Raw genomic sequence first — 19417 nt, forward strand, 5'->3', positions numbered from 1 at the left:
AGGATTAGATGGTAGAGAGAGCCTGGGGACAGCAGTGTGTTTCCCTTTACCCGGTGTTTGCTTCCGAGGTATCCAAGGGAGAGGGAGGGACAGAGTGACCTTTGGAGTTCCCAGGGGAGCAGGGCCTGGGGCTGACCCAGCCCGGCCTGGCCCCCACACAGTAGACATGAGAGGCTCAGACTGTGGCCCATGGGGCTAGGCTGGGGTGCAGCCACTTATCCTGCTGCCCGCTGGGGAATCACCTCTGCAAGGTGTGGCACTGGCCCTCTGGCACAGAGGCGGTGGTTGTGGCCGGGCTTCTCTGTCCTGGTCTCCAGGGAGGAGGTTCCAGGTTGTGATGTGGGCAGGGTCTGTGGCCTCAGGAGCGAAGCCAGGCTTCTCTGGCATTCTGGCCATCCTCTGCCTCCCTCCACTTTGCAGCCACCTCCTGTCCCCTCCTCCTCTCAACCTCCCTGCTTTCCTGTCCGCCGCCCAATCCCGCTCTTAGAATCCCTCAGGCATAGAGTGGTGCCCAGGCTGGGAGCCAGCGTGCCTGGGTTCAGAATCGGCATTTCGTGGTTCTGGAATGTCACTGGGCTTTTCTGTGCCTCAGTTTCCTCTCTGGTATGGGGATAACTGCTCACCTCCTAGCACCCTGGTGAGACTTCAATGAGTTGATATGCATAAAGAGCTTAGAATGATGCTGAGCATAGGGCAGGTACTCGCTAGAAGTTAGCAACCCTTATTCTTCCTTATGATTGCTACCCTGGCCCAGGCTCAGGTAGTGCCTCCTCCTCCAGAAAGCCTTCCTGGCCTGCTCTGGCTCAGGGACCTCAGAAACCCCCCACTCTGACCACTTTGCACAATAACATGGATTAGTCACCTCAGTGCCAAGTGTTTTCTGTACCTCTTCTCATGTAAGCCTCTGTGGAGCAGGATTATGATCCCCTTTTTACTAGAGGACACTGAAGCTTTAGGCAGCCAAGGAGCTTGGGCCCAGGGAGTAAGGGTAGGAGACCAGAGCCCCAAGACCATGCTGCCCTGGGGAGCTACTGCCATTTGCAGCAAGGTGAGGGTAGAGGTGGGAGTGGTTCCCCACTTGGCAAATCTCACTCAGCCTGGCTAATGGAGATGGAGTGGGTGGGGATGCTGGTGACTTCTGGTGTCCAGGGTGACTGGAAGCCATTGAGGGCGCCAGGTGTCCTGGGATCTGCAGCCAGGCTCTCACCCTCTCTGGGCCTTAATTTCCCCATCTGTCCCATGGCTGGAGCGGCTGCCCATCAGTGGGCTGCCATAGGGTACCACTGCAAGACATAGCTTTTGTCCTGGCGATTTCCCAGCCTGTGCGGGGGCCAGCTGCTCCCAGATTAGTCTAGGCCAGGCTGGGGGATAGCAGGGAGGCCACAGCCACAGGGAAACCCCCTGGCCGATTGCCTTCTGAAGGCGATTGTGACACGGGGACCTGCCCTGGCTGTTCTGGGGCCTCAGAGGATAGGGTCTGGCAGTACCGTGGTGAGGGTAGTGGACCCTCCCCTTCACCTTTTGGAATTGTGCCCCCGTGTGCCTCCATAAGACCATCTCCTGTGTGGCAGAGCAAGCCCTGGGCTAGGAGCCAGGAGGCCCAGGTGTGCAGACACGGGCTGTGTCACCTCTCTCGTCTCTGGTCCCTGCCACATGGTCTGTGAGGACGGTGAGCCTCATGGTTGCCCCCGCCTTGCGCGTTTCATTGCAGACCGAGAACGCATTGGGCAGGACTCAGCATATGAGCAGGAGGGGAAGGTGCAGTTTGTGATCGATGCTGTGTATGCCATGGGCCATGCGCTGCACGCCATGCACCGTGACCTGTGTCCCGGCCGCGTGGGTCTCTGCCCCCGCATGGACCCCGTGGATGGCACCCAACTGCTCAAGTACATCCGCAGTGTCAACTTCTCAGGTGAGCGTCCCGGGCCTTGAAGCCCAGGGGAAGGGGTCCTGGGGCTCCGTAGGGTAGGAGTGTGTGGGGGGCGGTCTCCTCAGATGTTTCCAGGGCATGTTCCATGCAGGAGCCTCCCCCGAGGGGTCTCTGCACTGGCCTCGTGGTACTCCCTGCTTCTCAGTAAAAGCTCACCCAATATACTGAGTGTGTGACCCTCACCGGCCCCTCCAGGCATCGCAGGGAACCCTGTGACCTTCAATGAGAACGGAGACGCCCCTGGGCGCTATGACATCTACCAGTACCAGTTGCGCAATGGCTCTGCTGAGTATAAGGTCATCGGCTCCTGGACTGACCACCTGCACCTCAGAGTAAGTGCCCAGCAGGAGGGCAGGGAGGGGCCCCTGGAGGGATGGAGAGAGTCACTCGTGCCACCCAGCCCCTGGGAGGCAGCCCCCGATCAGTCTGGGTCAGCCCTGAGCCCAGGTGCGCTGCTGCCAGGTTGGGGCTTCCTTCCGTGCCGTACTCTGGCTTCTGAGGGCCCTGGGCACCACTCCTGCCTGAAATGGAGGAACAGGGCCTTGGCGGCTCAGCAGGGGTCGGGAAGCTAGGTGAGTAGGGGTGGGGAGGGGCTGCCATGGGGCGAAGGAGGACAGTGGCCTAAGGCAAAGGGCACAGTATTGTTCGAGAGCGTTTCTTAAAGCTGTCAAAGTGCACCCAGAAGGTCATCATTTTTCTGGGTTTTGGGGCAGCTGGGTGGGTGTGGGGGGTCTTCTCCTGGGTCCTCTTAGCGACATCTTCCCAGCCCGTGATCGTCCCAGGGACAAGGTGGTTCTCCCTCTCCTTCAGTGTACCCAGCGGTGAACAGAGCCAGGTGTTTGGAGAGCGAGGACCTGTGGTTCATTCCCCGAGGAAATGCCAGTGGACTTGGCCCCTGCCTTGGTGGCAGGGCGAGCCAAGCTTGGGGTGGGCACAGTGTGACAGTCAGAGGGATGGACCAGAAGACTCAGGAGGCCCAGGCCCATGTCTGGCCACAGCTACCCTAGAGCCAGATCCTGGGAGAGTTGCATCGTGTCCCTGCTCTCCCCTCTTGTAAGAATCTGTTCCAGCGGCGAACCTCTTGAACTCCTCAAAGCCCTTTCTGCCCATGATCCCATTTAGCTCCGATGATCTTCTAAGTCAAAGGAACTATCTCTGCAAGCCCAGCCTGAGGGATGTTCTGAAGGCCAAGTAGCAGGGCAGGGGCCGAACCTGTTCTTGTCGTGATGCTCCCTGGGCTGCTGAACGGAGACTCACTTTGCCAAGTGAGGCGATACCCCAGGTGGAGGCGTGTCTCTTTTGGGTGCAGTGGGAGGAGCGGTGGGGGCCTGTGATTCAGTTGACTAGCAGCATCGGCAGTTAATGCTTACTGAGTACCTGCTGTGTACAGGGACCCTTGTAAGCATGTGACCTTACTGTGTGGACGGCAGCCCTGCGAGGCAGGTACTATTCTTGTCTCATTCTACAGATGTGGTAAGTGAAAGCAGGGCCTCGGTGTGGGGTGCACAGCGGACTCCTCCCTGATGATACGAGGCCCCTCTGCCAGCATGGATTGGGGCAGTGAGGGTGGGGAGGGTTAGGGAGAACTGGGCTTCAGCCCTCATACCCTCCCCACTTTCTCCTGAGGGCTCAGTTTGGGGTCCACTGAGTAGGCCAGGCTGGGATAGGGGGCGCTGAGGAGGAGACTTCGCCCCGCCTGCTGCTATCTTCCTCCAGGGTCTGAGAGCAAGGTGGCCTCTCGTGGCTGGTGCTTGGGACTCACTACCTCTATCACAGATTCCGCAGAGATTCCCTGGGCCCTCTGTGTGCCAGCCCTGTGCTGGGCGCCAGACACGCGGCAGGGAACACGCACAGAGCCATTCTGGGGAAATATTCAGAGTTTCTGCTTTGACTTGCCAGAGGAAGCCACAATAGCAGTGGTACAATAAGCAGCAAAGGGCAAAGTGGCCTCATATCTGCTGCCCTTTGGTCAGGTGAGAACACAAAAGCTTGGAAGGGTTGAGATGTTTGCTGCAGGGCTTGCAGCCAGCTAGCAACACATCTGTGATCGCAGGGTCTGCCTGCATTCGCGGCTCTTCTCCCGGGAGCCAGAGTTTTCCAGAACAGCTACCATCGCGCTGTGTCCCTTGTGGTCTCATAGCTCCCGTGCATGGGGGTTGTCCAGCCTCACTGTTCCTACAGGATGGTGGCCCTGGTTGTTGCTGTGCTCTTTGGCTTCTAGGGGACCACATGGCCTTGTCGTGCCCAGAGCCACAGGATAAGCTACTTCCCTGAACTTTTCTTACTTTCCAGGCTTCTCTAACATTGAATTCAGTAGGGTGTGCCAACATGCCTGTGGCTCCTTTGCTCACAGCGATTGTGTCTTTGGAGACATGTAACGGTGACTAGCACTAATTTAGAGCACAATATAAAGAAACCCTAACCCCTGGGCACAGATTATGTATCCTCGGCATAAACTTCTGTTCATTGCTCCCTGCTGAGCTCAGATTCCTGGGCTGCCCAGAGGAGACCCCATGGTCTGAATTGTGGGGCAGTGCATCTCCAGCATGGTCACCTGCAGGGCCTACTTATAACTCAGATCCTGAAACAGAAGGTCTGGGGTCGGCCAAAATGTGGCATTTCCCTCAAGCCCCTGGGTGATGCTGATGCTGATCTGGGGTCAGAGCTCCTGAGTCCCCTCTGCTTCCCCATGTGACTCTGGGTTGTCACTGCTGCTCTCTGGGCTTGCTGTCTCCATATGGTCCTTGAGGGTTTCGGGTTTGGTCCAGATGCCGTGTCTAAGTCATGTGGGTGGGCTTATTTAAATCCAGCTGTTGGATGCAGCAGCTCATGGTTGGGAAGGACAGCTGGATTTTAACCACCTAACCAGGTGATGGAGGTGTGGGGCCCCAGGGTGCCAGCCAGGAGGGTAGCCCAAGGCACTGGACGGCATATCCTAAGGCTAGCTCCCCTGTGCTGTTGTTGCCAGATAGAGCGGATGCACTGGCCAGGGAGTGGGCAGCAGCTGCCCCGCTCCATCTGCAGCCTGCCCTGCCAGCCGGGTGAGCGGAAGAAGACAGTGAAGGGCATGCCCTGCTGCTGGCACTGTGAGCCCTGCACGGGGTACCAGTATCAGGTGGATCGCTACACCTGTAAGACCTGTCCGTATGACATGCGGCCCACGGAGAACCGCACGGGCTGCCGGCCCATCCCCATCATCAAGCTTGAGTGGGACTCGCCTTGGGCTGTGCTGCCCCTCTTCCTGGCGGTGGTGGGCATCGCTGCCACACTTTTCGTGGTGGTCACCTTCGTGCGCTACAATGACACACCCATCGTCAAGGCCTCAGGCCGTGAGCTGAGCTACGTGCTGCTGGCCGGCATCTTCCTGTGCTACGCCACCACCTTCCTCATGATCGCTGAGCCTGACCTGGGGACCTGCTCTCTGCGCCGGATCTTCCTGGGGCTGGGCATGAGCATCAGCTATGCGGCCCTGCTCACCAAGACCAACCGCATCTACCGAATCTTCGAGCAGGGCAAGCGGTCGGTCAGTGCTCCGCGCTTCATCAGCCCTGCCTCACAGCTGGCCATCACCTTCAGCCTCATCTCCCTGCAGCTGCTCGGCATCTGTGTGTGGTTTGTGGTGGACCCCTCCCACTCGGTGGTAGACTTCCAGGACCAGCGGACGCTCGACCCCCGCTTTGCCAGGGGCGTGCTCAAGTGCGACATCTCAGACCTGTCGCTCATCTGCCTGCTGGGCTACAGCATGCTGCTCATGGTCACGTGCACCGTGTACGCCATTAAGACGCGCGGTGTGCCCGAGACCTTCAACGAGGCCAAGCCCATTGGCTTCACCATGTACACCACCTGCATCGTCTGGCTCGCCTTCATCCCCATCTTCTTTGGCACCTCGCAGTCGGCAGACAAGGTGAGTGATGGCGCCAGGGTGGGGGTGGGTGAGTGAGGGCCCTGAGCTGGGGGCAGCCTCTGGGGCTCCCTGGCCTCACACCTGCTCTGGAGATGCCTTCTCCCACGCCTCACTGCCTCCTCTGCCTCCAGTCTGTTCTCCAATCTCTGAGTCGCCCCTCCTCTTTTCCAGCTTACCTTCCCCACCATCTCATCTCTTTCCTTCCTCCTCCCTTCCCCCTCTCCTTCTGTCCTCCTCTCTCTTTCCCTCCCTGCCTCTGCCTCCCATCCTCTTCCTCTCTCCTCTGTCAGCCTTCCCTCTCTTCTAGACTCTCCCTCACCTCTCTCCCTACTCAGCCCCATCAGCCTTGCCATCCACTCCTCTCTTCCTCATCTTCTGTCTGCCCCTCTCTCTGTCCTCACAGGATAGGATCCCCATGGGTCCCTGGTGGGGGATGGATCCGACACTGTCTCCTTCTCTCCTCGTCCCCAAGCCTCCGAAGCCCGGGAGCCTGGGGTGTCAGCTGAGGCTCCTTCCTTCCACCGGCCCAGAGCTGCAGAGGGGCTGCCTCCTGCTGGCTCTGTCAGGCCATCCCATGGGCCTGGATGCACCCTGGGGCCCTGTGCACTCTGCCCATATCGCAGCCCCAGCACTGCCTGGCTTCTGGCGGGGGCGGGGGGGGGGGGGTCTTACCTATTTTTTTCTTTTTTTTTAAAGATTTTAAAATTCATTTATTCATGAGAGACACATAGAGAGAGGCAGAGACACAGGCAGAGGGAGAAGCAGGCTCCGTGCAGGGGAGCCTGATGTGGGACTCAATCCCAGGACCTGGGATCACCCGCTGAGCCGAAGGCAGACACTCAGCCCCTGAGTGGTGCCCCGGGTGCCCCCGTGTGGTTTTATCTTGAAGGACTGGGAGTCACTGAAGCCAGAGGCTAGAAACAGGGGAGAATTATGGGGACAAAGGACCCCAGCGCCTGGTCTGAGCTCCACATGATCCTGAGCAAGCCAGCTGGCCTCTCTGCCTCAGTTTCCTCATTAGTGTATTAGGGCCATGATTCTTCTCTAGCAATCCTTAAGGTGTTGTAACAGTCACATGGCATGATGGGCATGAAAACAGTTTGCCCAATGCAGGGAGGCCCGGGGCTGAGGAACCCAGAGGGTGACAGAGGCAGGGTCAGAAGGATGACAGGGCAGATGCTGGAAGACAGAGGCTGTGGGAAGGATCCTGGCTCCTACTGTCGGTGAGAAGGGAGCCACCACGGGGTTCTGAACAGTGAGGAATGTGACATAGCTCAGGTCTAGAAGGATCCCTCTGGCTGCTGGGTGGGGCCCTGAGGAAGGCGAGCTGGGAGCTGGACGGCCAATGTGGTGGTGCCTGTAGGGACCCCACCAAGGGGCTGCTGGCGGCAGGGGTGATGAGAAGTGGGGGCTCCTGGATGTGTCTGCAGGTGGGCTGGCTGGATTCTGGATGGATTGCATGTGGGGTAAGAAGTACAGAGGATCAAGAATGATATTCCATGGTTTTTGGTGTGAGGATCGGAAGGAAGGAATGTCTGCGTCCTAAGGTGGGGAAGACACTAGAGGAGCCTGTTTGGGGGCCAAGGGCAAGCATCCCGGGCTGGATATGTTGCTGGGGGGTCTTCAGCCCATGGACAGCATCCGAAGCAGAGCCCGCCCAGGTGTGAACTACCGGGGATGCATGGCCTTCAGTGAGGCTGCTGCCAAAGCCACGATGGGTGGGGTGCTTGTCATGTGCCTGATGCACTACCTACTGGCCAGCAGGCTCCGCTGTAGCAGGGTAGGGGTAGGGATCACTGTCCCCATTTAGGGGAGGACACAGGCACAGAGAGGCCAAGTGACTTGTTTGAGATCACTCCGCCGGTAGGGGCACGGCTGAACTTGACCCTGCTGGCCTACCTCAGGAGCCCCCCACCCCAAGCCTAGTGCACACTGTCCCTGCAGCCCTGGGACACCTTCCTGCCCTGGGGCTTCCTTTGGAGGTGCTACCTCTTCTGCCGCAGCAACTCGAGGCAGGAGCTGTGCTCTTGTTCTGAAACTCTTGGCCTGGCTCAGGGAGGCCTGTGGGCTGAGGGCTTCGGAGAAGCGGACGTTGGGGTTGGCAGTGAGTGCCCTGAGCCAAAGCAGCCACCAGGCCCAGCTCACACTATGAGCCAGGGCTCCTGCACCCAGGGCCTGTGGGGGGCCCGCCCTGGTGAGGACAGATGCAGGCAGAAGCCCCTTGGCCCGCAGTGTGGGGGTGGGGGGGCCCATAGAGCCCACCAGAGAAGCCATCCCTACTCCAGCTTGAGAAACGAGCCTCAGCAATGACAGGACGCCCCTTCCCTTGGTTCCTCAGGGAGGAAAGGTACCTGGCTGGAAGGCCCACAGCTTGGTAGCGCCCCTTATACTGCTTCTGGTAGTTTCCTCGGGCTACCGCCAGCATCCTGCTGCCCTGGCCCCCCCCCCCCCAGGGTGTCACACCCACCTACTCCAGCTGCCGGGCCCTCCCTCCCTCCCAGCCCCCACATCTCTCCTGGCGCCCAGGCCTGCCTCTGACTTCTCCCTTTTTAGGAGGCTCCGCTCAGTATTGATTCTGAAAGGAAGCCTCTGAAATGATCTCCTCTGAAGCTCAGAAAGGGGCAGAGGCTTACTTGCCTGGGGTCACACAGCAGGCCAGCCTCACAGCAACGTGTGGCCATAAGGCCCTGCTCTGCCCCCCACTGGGGTGGGGGGACGTGGACCTGCCTCCCGGGCTTCTGAGTGAGGAGGCAAAGGCAGCCCTGGGGGTGTATCTGTGCATGTTCTGTAGCACTATAAAATGCTGTGGGCATTGGAAGCTGTAGGCCTGGCTGGTGTGTGTGTGTGTGTGTAGATAGAGTGGGTGCGGTTGCTGTGGGGAGTTGTGGTAGGCTTAGAGAGGTGTGTGTGCCTTTTTGTGCATGTTCAGGGGTGGCTGGGTGGTATGTGGATCTGTGTGCAGGTGGGCGCATGTGTGCACATTGAGTGGGGATGGGCAGGTGTGTATGCTGAGAGGTTCATGGCTGCTGGTGTGGGTGTGCAGACGAGTTGTGTGTGCCCAGCGGTGTCTGCAGATGTGTGTATGCGCTTGTATATGCATATTCAGTAATGTGTGGAGATGTGGGTGAATGTATCTGTGTGTATGCACGTGAGTGTGTGTGAAGGAGAATGTGTTGTGTGTGTGTGCACGCGCATGCCCAAGTATGATTCTGAGTTAGGTATGAGTGTATAGCTGTGAGTTCAGGTGTGTGTGTGAATGCAGAGATGCATGCGTAGATGGGTGTGTGTGTTTGTGGGCATGTGGGTATGCCCAGGTGTGTGCGCACCTGCACTTTCAGGGGCTCAGCTGCACCCATTTCCCCAAGCGTGCAGATGGTGGCGCAGAGTGAAGCCTGCTCTGGTGAGCAGGAGGATGGATTTCCCTGCCTTAGTCCGGATTTTCAGGGGTTGTCGCTGCTGCCACGAGGCATTACTCTGAGCCGTCTGGAGCGTCCTTTCTCTACCGCGTGGGGTTACGGCTCAGCTGGACTTGAGCGGGACCTGGCCACAGGCTGACCAGCTTGTGGGGAAGTTCATTCATCCGGTTTGCGGAGATTCTGGGGATCTTAGTAGCCACTTGGGTCCACCTGGACAGAAGCATGGAGCCGTCAGGACTCCTCTGTGCCCCCAACAGGGCCCCTCGGACTCTGCCCTTTGCCCCACCTACGGTGACCTCTATCCACACCCATCAGACCTAGCTCTGACAACCTCTTTCACCTTGAGGAGCACTCACTGGTGAGGCTAAGACAGGATTTCTTGCAGAGGACAGAGTGTAGCAGGCAGGCCTGGCCTAATCAGAGATGGGAGCAGGAGTTCAGACACCTCTGTCTGGAAGATGGGTGGTTGGGAAACAAGATGAAATCACATCCTGGAGGTCGCCTCTCACCCCACCTGCCTTGCAGAGCTGCATGTGTGCCTGGGCCCCATTCCTAGGGGGGAGGAGGTACCTGCCGGTTCTAGTGGCTCTAGAGGACCACTGCTTCTTTGATAGAATCGGCACGCTACTACCTCCTGGTGACAACATGCACCTTCACACAGGGGCTCTAATGCCTGAGCCGGTGGTGTGGTGGGACTTCCAGTGCTCAGAGCAAGGAGAGACCCCCACATCCATGTATATGCATGTGTGATGGCTAGAAGAGCCCCCGAGGCTCATGCTGGAAGGGCAGGGCCCCAGAAGATGGGGGCAGCTTTGCTTGGGTTTGATCTGTTGATACCCCATCTTTTATTTTATTTGCAGAAAGGGTCCTAGGCTGAAAAAGCAAAAAAGAACACCAAAGATTGTCCTCTTTTCCATGCTCAGGGCTGGCTCCATAGTTCTCAGGGCGCTGTGCAAAAAGCGAGTAAAGGCCCCTTGCTCAAAAATGATTGATTCAGGATTCAAGATTCAGGTTTCATGAAACCAAGTGTGTGTACCCATGGTGCTGACTCTGCCTGTGTTAGTGGAGGGGCCTAGCGTCCCACAGTGGGTCAGGGAAGAGTAGAATCTGGCGCCCAGCACAGGGCTGTGTCCACTGCAGGACTCACTCTGTCCAGAGAGGGGGCCTCTATCCCTGGTTCTATCAACTCCATATGGGCCCAACTGCACGCCCCACCCCCCAATCAACAAGGTGGGGACAGAGAGCCTAAACTGGATATCTGACTTGGAAATGCAACTCCTGTACCCAAGAACCCATGTGTAACAGGAGAGATTGCCCTTGCCCTTAGGGAACACCCAATCTAATGAGGGAGACATATACCCTCACCCAGGGAGCTCCCCATCCAATGGTGAAGATCCAGAAAACAAGCCTCATCTTGATTAGCCCAGACCTTCATTATTTTCCCCAGTGGTGTGGAACCTGTCCCCCTGCCTACTCCTCCAGCCTGGGGACCAGGCTGTCATTTCCCTGGGCCCATGACATTTTCTGAATGGTGACAAATGAAATAGCCTCTCCACAGTCCCAGCCTCCTTCCCCATGGTGCTGTGCAAGTTCACAGAGCTTCACAGTCTGGGTTTGGGTGACCTTGTGGGTTGGGAGAGGTAGCAGTTATCATCCCATTGTATTGATGAGAAAACTGAGGGCCAGAGAGGGCTTGAGACTTGCTCAGGATCACACCCCTCCCTCCTTTCAGACCCTAGAGCTTCTCCAGCCTCTCTCCCAAAGGGTAGCCAGAATGATAGCCTTCAGATCCAGGTCATGAAGCATTTCTGGAGAAGGGCAGGAGATGGGTGGAATATGAGAATGGGGGTCATAGAGGGTTGGATAGAGCTGCGGGTCAGGGAGAGCGTCCTACAGGAGGTGGCACCTCAGCCAGGCCCCACAGGAGGGGGCCCAGGCCTAGAAACAGCAGATTTAGGAAGCTGAGCATTTCCTGCCCTCTCCATGCCTGGACCTGGGGGCCACAGCCTGGCCACCTCTGACCTCCCACAGGCTGGTGGGGAGGAGTGCTGGAGGGACAGCAGAGGCTTGGAGAACTAGGAAGGAGGGAGGAGGCGGGGAGGGGCGGGGGGGGGCAGTGGGAATTGTCAGGCCCTGCCTGGAAGGCCCCACTATTGAAGAATGGATTATCCGACACCCAGATTAATGGACTTTCATTTTGCTAAACATCTGTCACCGTTAGTGCTGGCTCGCGAGCGTGAAATGAGCTTTGACTGTGCTGCCATCGCCATATCTGGCTGGGCGCTGTGGCTCCTGTGCCAGTGGCCGGCTCTGCACAGGGTGGCGGTGGGAGGCGCAGTCACTGAATGGGGACCTGGTGGAGGGGCTGTGGCACGGCCACTGGGAGTTACTCCAGGGCACCAGCAGACGCTCATCTCACTCCTGGCCCTGTGATCCCCCGAGGGCCCTTCCAGGGGCGCTACCCCCAGTATCTGCATGTAGCAGCGAGCAGCATTCCCAGGCACCTACCATGTGCCGGCCCTTGTACATACGGTCGCCATTTACCAAGTCCTGTCATGAGGTAAGTACTGTAACATCACACCCAGGTGACAGGTGAGGAGACGGAGGCACAGGGTGGGACTCACCCAGGATCACACGGCTGGAAGTGGTGGGGCCAGGCTTTGAATCCAGAGATTCTGGTCTGAAGTCCCAGCTCCACCACGACTCCCTTCAGACTCCCTTCTGCCCAAGTCCGTGGGACCCAGCGCGGGGCTCCTGGGTCCATCCCCCCGTGCCTGTCTCTGGGGGCGGTGAGGCCTGGACGGAGCCCTCTCTGACACCAACCCCCGCCCGCCTCCAGCTGTACATCCAGACCACGACGCTGACGGTCTCGGTGAGTCTGAGCGCCTCGGTGTCCCTGGGGATGCTCTACATGCCCAAGGTCTACATCATCCTCTTCCACCCGGAGCAGAATGTGCCCAAGCGCAAGCGCAGCCTCAAAGCTGTTGTCACCGCCGCCACCATGTCCAACAAGTTCACGCAGAAGGGCAGCTTCCGGCCCAATGGTGAGGCCAAGTCTGAGCTCTGCGAGAACCTCGAGACGCCAGGTGAGCGCCCGGCCCTGCCCCCTTCCCCTCAGGGCTCACCCAGGCCCGCCTCCTTCTGGGAGAAGGCCAGCCTCCCCCTCCAACCTGAACCTGGCCATGCCCCTCCTGAGCCTAGTCCTCCAGGGTCTCGGGAGAGCCCTAAGGCCACAGGTGAGTGGGAGTTACAGGAGAACCTTGAGGCACCAAGTTAGTGCCCCTCTGCCCCGCCCATCGTGGTAACCTGGAGAGAACCTCAGGGTCCCACCCCACGTAGCCCTCCCTGCACCCCTCCAGGGACCTCTGTCCGCCAAGGGCAAGGCCATGAAGGGAACCTGGTTCATGAAGGGTAAAAGGGGACTCTGGGATTTCTCTGCCCTGGTACCCACATCTGGGCCTGTGCCTTTTCAGTCCCTCTGGGAAAAGGGGTTGTCTGGAGGGTCTCTGCTTCCTGGGCATGGAGGCCCGGTGCCAGCCTGGCCATCCCTGATCAGGGCCCTGAGATATGGGGACTCAGGAGGCCAGTCCCCAGGATGGGTCTGGGAAAGAGTAGATTGGATGGAGGGCTTTCAGGCACCTCAGTTCTCAGGTGGCAGGGTGTTTGAAGGGATTGTCCAAGGACACCTCTGTAGTAGAGAGTCATGCTTTGAGGGGGTCCTTGGCATCTGAGGGGCAGGCCTAAGGTCCAGGCCTGGGCAGGGATGTGCATGGGAGGGACCAAGACTACCATCTTTGCCAGTGTCTCTGGTCCCCCTGAAGCCTCCCCTGTGTGAGGAGAAGAGATAGAAAGAGAGGGGCAGGGCATGTGAAGGACAGATCAGACCTCGGGGGCACCAGTAATAATGGCGACTGTCTCTTGAACCCTGACTGTGTCCCACACTACCATGTACCAGTGTTCATCTTCACAGCGACCTTGGAAGGCAGGTTATTTTTTATCCTCTGTGTAACACAGATGAGGAAAGGGAGGCTCAGCAAAGTTAGGGACTCACCTGGGTTGTACAGCCAGCAGGTGGCGGGGCTGGACTTGACTGCCACAGTGGTATCCCTACCGCCTCCAAAGAGTTGAAGTCCTCTGCCCTGGGGTGAGCCATGGGATCTCCTGCCTGTGGGGTGGACCTCCATGGGCCTCACTTCCAGCTGCTCTGGTGGGGGTGGCTGTGGTCATCCCCGCCCCACTGAGACCATGGCTCCCTCCCTGGACATCCTCCAAGTGTCCAAATAGTTTGAGTGGCAGCTTCTCCTGCCTCCTCGGCTCTCTGAAAGTCCTGGGGGGCTCTTATTGGTGGGGAGGGAGGAGAAGACCCCCTCGCCCCAGACTTTCCATCAGCGGGACCTGGGAGTTAGCACTCAGCTCTTCCGTCTTGTCCTGGGGAGAAGGCCAGAAATGGACATTGTTGATGGCAGCAGGAGGACATGGGCTAGACTACAGGAGGGTCTGGAACACAGGCTCCAGAGAGGAGGCCCACGGTCACCTGCCAGGAGGTCAGGAGAACAGGAGACCTGGCCTCCCTGGTGTGTGTTGGCTGAGGCAGCACCTCTCATGGGCTCCCCGCCTTGTGGCTCCAGGGAAGCATCTTCTCTTCCTTTCTTAGCACGGCCCCCACGTGTTGAGAGACTGCCATCTGTGGAAAGAAGGAAAGTCACTTCCTACATCCACACACAACTTTTCACTCCCAAAGCCTCTCCTTGTTGAGTGATCTTCACAGCTGTCCTGTGAGGTCAGGATAGGGCTAGAGGTTTGATCCCTGGCAGAGGCCCAGAGAGGATGAGTGACTCTCCTGAGGTCACACAGCAAGGCGGTGGCTGGCTGGCTGGCCCCACACTGTCTCTCCTTTGACCCCGACTTCACATGGCCTCCCTATCTCTGGGGTCCCATGCTCTGTGTGGAGTAGGATACATGGCTTTGACATGCCCCCTTCTTTGACATCCTGATGACAAGGTGTTTTTCCCTGCCCCGTCTTCTACCAGAGGACCTCTGGTTCTCTTCAATCCTGCTCCTCCTCCCGGACCACCAGCTTCTTGGGAACCTACAGCCCTGGGACTCCCTTCAGGTGCCCCCTGGGCCTTCCACTCTGAGATGGGAAGGGGCATGGTCCTCCTAGGACTCCCCTCTTCTGGCCTTTTGTGTCTAGATCTGCAGAGACCCCAAATGCAGCCCCTAAGCAGACCCTTCTGTTCTAAGCAGGGATCCCTCACTGCTCCCCACCCCACACTCCTGACTGCCGTTTTCCTCTTTCCCACGGAGCTTTATCCTTCCTGGATTCATCTGTCATGCCTTATTCTGCTGGTGCGGGAGTGGGTCTGTCAAATGAGCTCTGCTCCAGGGCCCATCAGAGTGGAGCATTAGCCCTCTGGGGGCTATGGGGGAGGGGAGTCTCACTGGACATAATGCCCTAACCCCAAAGGGTGACACTTATGGTGCTGTCACTGGCCAGGGGAAACCAGAGGGCAGGTCCTTCCCTGGCAGCTCTGATGGCACCTCATGGTCACATGGGTACAGGGTAGGATTATGCCCCTTCCCACTCTACCCGCCCCTAACCAGACAAGGAGGGCAGTGGAGGCACAGTGAAGGGAGATGCAGTCTTCCGGGCCCCACTTTCTGCAAGGGAAGGATGAGAGCTGTTTGCTCCTTCCACCCTGCAGTGGGAACCAGAGGCCAGGTTCGTTCATCCCCTGTCCCTTAGCTTGGCGACAACAGGGGCTGTGGAGGTGCTGGGTGGGAGCCAGGTGATTAATTCTGGGGATGCCAGACTGGGGGGGTGTAAGCAGGAAGAGTGGGGAGATGTCACTCCTGTGGAGCAGGGACATTTTTCACTCTGTCACTGGCAGGCCATGTATCTTTAAACAAACAACAGAATAAATAATTCAGGGGCCCGATTGTGGGCTGATGGGGCGCAAAGACACAGGGCAACAAATGGGGGCTGTCCGCTTGTGCTTGCTGCCGCCCGGCTAATTGTTATCTGAGGCGGCAGGGACTGCAGACCAGCAGGGGCCTGTCACCGGCAAGGGGTGGGTCGGGGCTCTTGGCTCGTACACCCCGTCCCTCCCTCCAGGCTGGGGAAGCCCCTGAAGTGTGGCTCTCCCCACCCTGTCCTTATTGCTGTGACTTCAGCCCTGCCCCTCTGCCCACCACTTCACAAGCTTTGAAGAGTAACTCTGTCCACCCTGTGGCTGAGAGCCAGCCAGGTTTATGACCCCATTTTACAGATGAGGGAATCGAGGCTGTGAGAGGTTCAATTCATTGGAAGGGCCACCTGGCAGGTGCTGAGATCCCCCATACTGGGGAAGGCAGGCCTGGACCCGAAGTCTCCTGACTCCCGGCCAGAGTGCTTCCTTTGGAGCCTCACAGTTAGCTCCCGGGGGGCCTGGGCAGACTCACTGCTCCCATTTTCCAGATGGTGAGACCGAAGCTCCGCTGAAGGACTCTGGGGCCCCTGGCTTGTAGCTGAGGGCCGAATGCGCTTCCAGGTTCTGGAACCCAAGGACTGGATTTTCTGTTGGAGACAGCTCTGGTCTTAGAGGGACAGCAGGGCCCAAGTGTCCCACACCTCCTCACCACTTTGTCTCCTCCTCCTGCCTGCCTCGATGCCCCTGCCCTCGGGTGCCCGTTGCCCTGCAGCTGGTGGAGGTTTTGCTGCTTCTGCTGCAGTGTTCCTTCACCTCTGAGCCACAGCTGCTGACGGCTTTACAGGTTTGGAAACTCCATTTTATCAGTTCACCCAGGGGGTGATGGAGCCCTGGGGAACTGATTCTCACCGGCCTGGCCTGCAGCTCGTGATTCACAGAGCCGGCTCTTTTTCTGACCGCGCTGGAGAGAGCAGGGTGGAGATGTGGGGCTGTGGGGAGCCCCTTGGGGAAAGAAGTCTGGGCAAAAAAGGGTGCTCTCATGTCGTGGGTGGGGAAACTGAGGCCTGGCAGGGCAGGAGCTGCCAGAGGTCACAGAGGGAGGGAGCTAGAGGCTTCTGTCCCCAGAGTGCTGATCTGTGCACTCTCCCGCCTCCCTTTCAGCACCTCTACCCTCGTGGCCTGGCTCCTGTGCCCAAGTGTGCCAGCCCAGTCCCCTTCTGGGTGCTCCCCTCTCAAAAACAGCCCCGTCCATGGTCCTTCTTCCCTCCCGGTCAGCTGGCACCCTGGAGGCACATGGGTCATTTTAGAAACGAAGGGGGCACGTCTTGGCACACTGTGAGGTGCCGGGCTCTTACCCTCTTCTGAAGTCGCAGCGCCCGTCTCCTCCCATTGTACCTATCCGGGTGGCACCGCAGACTCGCAACTTCCTGGCTGCTGCCCAGCCAAGTGATTGTTCATGTTCTGCTTGAATATTTCAAGTAGGGAACTGAGCCACCACACAGGGCCACCCTCTCCACGCAGGAGAAAGTTCTTCCTTTAGTGCACCTGGACTCCATGCCACCCCTGTGCTGCCCCATTGGCCCTACGTTGTACCCCTCTGCTCACCCCACCCCGACAAGTTTGCTTCTGGCCACACTTGATGGGCCCTCTGGGAGTTGGGCCCAGCACCCTGCCTATGTTGGTGGGCTTCCAGCTACACGGGTGCAGTGGGTGAGCAGGATCAGGAACCGGGTTTCTTCATCTTGCTCCGTCAGCTCCCAGGGGGTTGTGCTGAGGCTGGTCACTCTGTGTCTGTTCTGCTCACAGAAGGCAGAAGAGAGGAAGTATAGGAGAAACAGGTTGTTTTTATCAAATGACATGCTGGTTGCACACAGCCCTTTCACTCACATGCCATTAGCAGGAATGTCATCAAGTGGGGAGTGTGGGAAATGCAGCCTTAACTGCTGTCCTGCGTCCAGCAAAAATGGGGTAAAGGGGACCGGAGCCTGCCATACTGTTCCCCTTGGTGTCCCTGGCCAAGCCTGGTGGATGCACTCCTTTTCTGAGTAGACAGGCCCTTGATGGAGCGTCAGGGCAGTTTTGCGCCAGGACTGTCTCCCACCCAGCTTCCTCTGCACACCGGCACTCAGCCCCCAGCTTCCACCCCAGGCAGCAATCCTGACCCGCATCCCTCTCCACTGAGCTGTCCTGGGCCATGCAGGGAAACTCTGGGTGTGGACAGGACAAAACCAAGGACCTGGCCAGGGTCCTCACCCCTCTGGCCTCTCAGTGCCTCATTTGTCACAGGAGGGTGGCACTTACCTGGCCTTGTCAGTAAGCTGCTGTGAGGCCTGAGCCCCAGCCATATGGAGGTAGAGGAGACTCGTGCTTCCCAGAAGAGTTGACATTGTCACCCAGCTGTGGGGGTGGGAGGAGGAGGGCCCCAGGGGGCCGAGGCCGGGAAACAAGGGGTACCCAGACATGCAGCCCTGGTCCCAGTGGTGGCTGAGTGAGGGCCAGAGCCGACGGCTGCAGAGAGGGGAGACTCAAGGCTGGGGGGAGACAGGGGCACTCAGAAATGGGAAGTTGGCCACACTGAGGCCTGATGGAACCTGGAGGCCTTCCGCCTTCCTTGAGTGAGGGGTGGAGGCTGAGTTAGTCAGAGGGCCCGGCTGGTCAACTAGTTGGTGTCTAGCCTCGCAAGGCCCCCCACTCTGGTTCCATCATTCATTCCCTCTGTCCCAGCTGGCTACTCCCTTCCCCTAGGCTGCCAGGCCACGTATCATGTCTGTTCTTCGCATGTGCTCTTCCAGAATGTGTGCTGTTGACCTGAAAAACTTCTGTTGATAATACCTTAAGGCTATATATATCAAATAAAAATGATTCTCCTCGAGTGTGGTGGAGTCGGGAGGTGGCAGGGGCTTCACTGGGGGTTGGGTTTTGGGGGACCCTACCATTGCAGCAGGGTTGAGAGGGAGTCCTCAAAGGGGGGATGTTCCAACTAAAGCCCCAGCAAAGGTGTGGAGGTGGGAAGGATGTTCAGAGACTGGGCGAGTCCAGGGATAGGGGAACTTGGTGCTGGGGGTGGGGACCCAGGGTGGGAGGAGGGCAGCAGGGGGAAGCAATGGGATGGGTGGGGGGCCACCATGCAGTTTGAGGGGCTGTGAACTGCTTGCTTTTGGAATCTGGACTTGATGCCATGGGCAGGGCAGTGCCCGTGTGGAAGGGGGTGTTTGAAGAAGCCAGCCCCTGATACCTGGGTACCCCCGGTCTCTCTCCTTCCAGCACTGGCCACCAAACAGACCTACGTCACCTACACCAACCATGCAATCTAGCTAGGCCGCCAGAGCCGAACAAGAGGAGGAGGACCCGAGACCCTTGTGGCTGACACGTCGGGCCAGGGCCACTCCCAGGGGCCCAGCTGATGTCTTGCCTGCCCGTGAGCGCCCACGGACGTGGCTTGGTGCTGAGGACAGCAGAGCCCCCAGCGGTCACTGCTGGGCAGCCTGGGCAAGCTGGTCAGGTGACAGGAGGAGGACAAGGGGCCAGGGCAGTTTCAGGCCACCCCAAGAGCCTGCATCTTGGACCACGGCCCCTCCTAGCCCCAGATCACAGGGGCTCCGACCGAGTGGGCCCCAATGCTGGTTTTCTCACCCTCCCTTTGTCTCTGCCTGTTCCACTGGTGACCGTCCCAGTCTGTCTCCATCCCTGTCTTTATCACTGCCTTTCCTCGCTGTGTCTCCACCTGTTTGTGTGCTCTGCTTTTCCCTATCTTCTTTCCTTTCTGCCTCTGCCCCGTCTCCCTTGTGCATCCTCCGTCTCCAGGCCTCTCCAGTTTTTTCTCTTGTGCTCTACCCGGGTCTCTCGTGCATTTTTCTTTCCTGTCCTCGGCCCCCTCCTCGCCTTCATTACATCCAGCCTTTGCTCTCTTCCCTGCCACTGTCTTCCAATTCACAAACTCTTACTTGTGGCGAAAGAGAAAAAAAAAAGGAAAAAAATTTCAAAACACAAAAAAGCCAAAACAAAAACAAATCTCGAGTGTGTTGCGAAGTGCCGCGTCCTCCCGGTGGCCTTTGTGTATGTCCCTGTGGCCCGCAGCCTGCCCGCCTGCCCTCGCCTGTCTGCCGTGAGTCCTGCCCGCCTGCCCGCCTGCCCCTCCTGCTGATGACATGGAGTTCAGTGCCTGGGTGTCTGGTGATGGTTATTGATGACAATGTGTAGCGCATGATTGTTTTTATACCAATAACATTTCTAATAAAAATAAACACATGGTTTTGCA

The 19417-nt window shown here is 58.4% G+C and overlaps 1 protein-coding gene across 15 annotated transcripts in view; it reads left to right on the forward strand.

Annotated features, from left to right (window-relative positions):
• The window catches only part of GRM4 (glutamate metabotropic receptor 4), a 116837-nt gene extending 97420 nt beyond the window's left edge, over nucleotides 1-19417 (forward strand). For 10 of the 15 annotated variants that reach the window (XM_072833401.1, XM_072833398.1, XM_072833407.1 and 7 more), the window contains 5 exons: nucleotides 1712-1912; nucleotides 2126-2262; nucleotides 4899-5834; nucleotides 12090-12336; nucleotides 18424-19417. In XM_072833401.1, the coding sequence (XP_072689502.1) occupies nucleotides 1712-1912; nucleotides 2126-2262; nucleotides 4899-5834; nucleotides 12090-12336; nucleotides 18424-18473 (1571 nt within the window). In that variant the 3' untranslated portion in view covers nucleotides 18474-19417. Of the gene's footprint in view, nucleotides 1-1711; nucleotides 1913-2125; nucleotides 2263-3052; nucleotides 3196-3320; nucleotides 3904-4898; nucleotides 5835-11692; nucleotides 11811-12089; nucleotides 12337-15707; nucleotides 18032-18423 lie in introns of those variants that run through there. The other 5 variants (XR_012034425.1, XM_072833403.1, XR_012034424.1 and 2 more) reach the window with 5 other exon arrangements.

This window comes from Canis lupus, chromosome 7 (assembly GCF_048164855.1).
Source record: "Canis lupus baileyi chromosome 7, mCanLup2.hap1, whole genome shotgun sequence".
In the NCBI taxonomy this organism is placed as follows: Eukaryota; Metazoa; Chordata; class Mammalia; order Carnivora; family Canidae; genus Canis; species Canis lupus.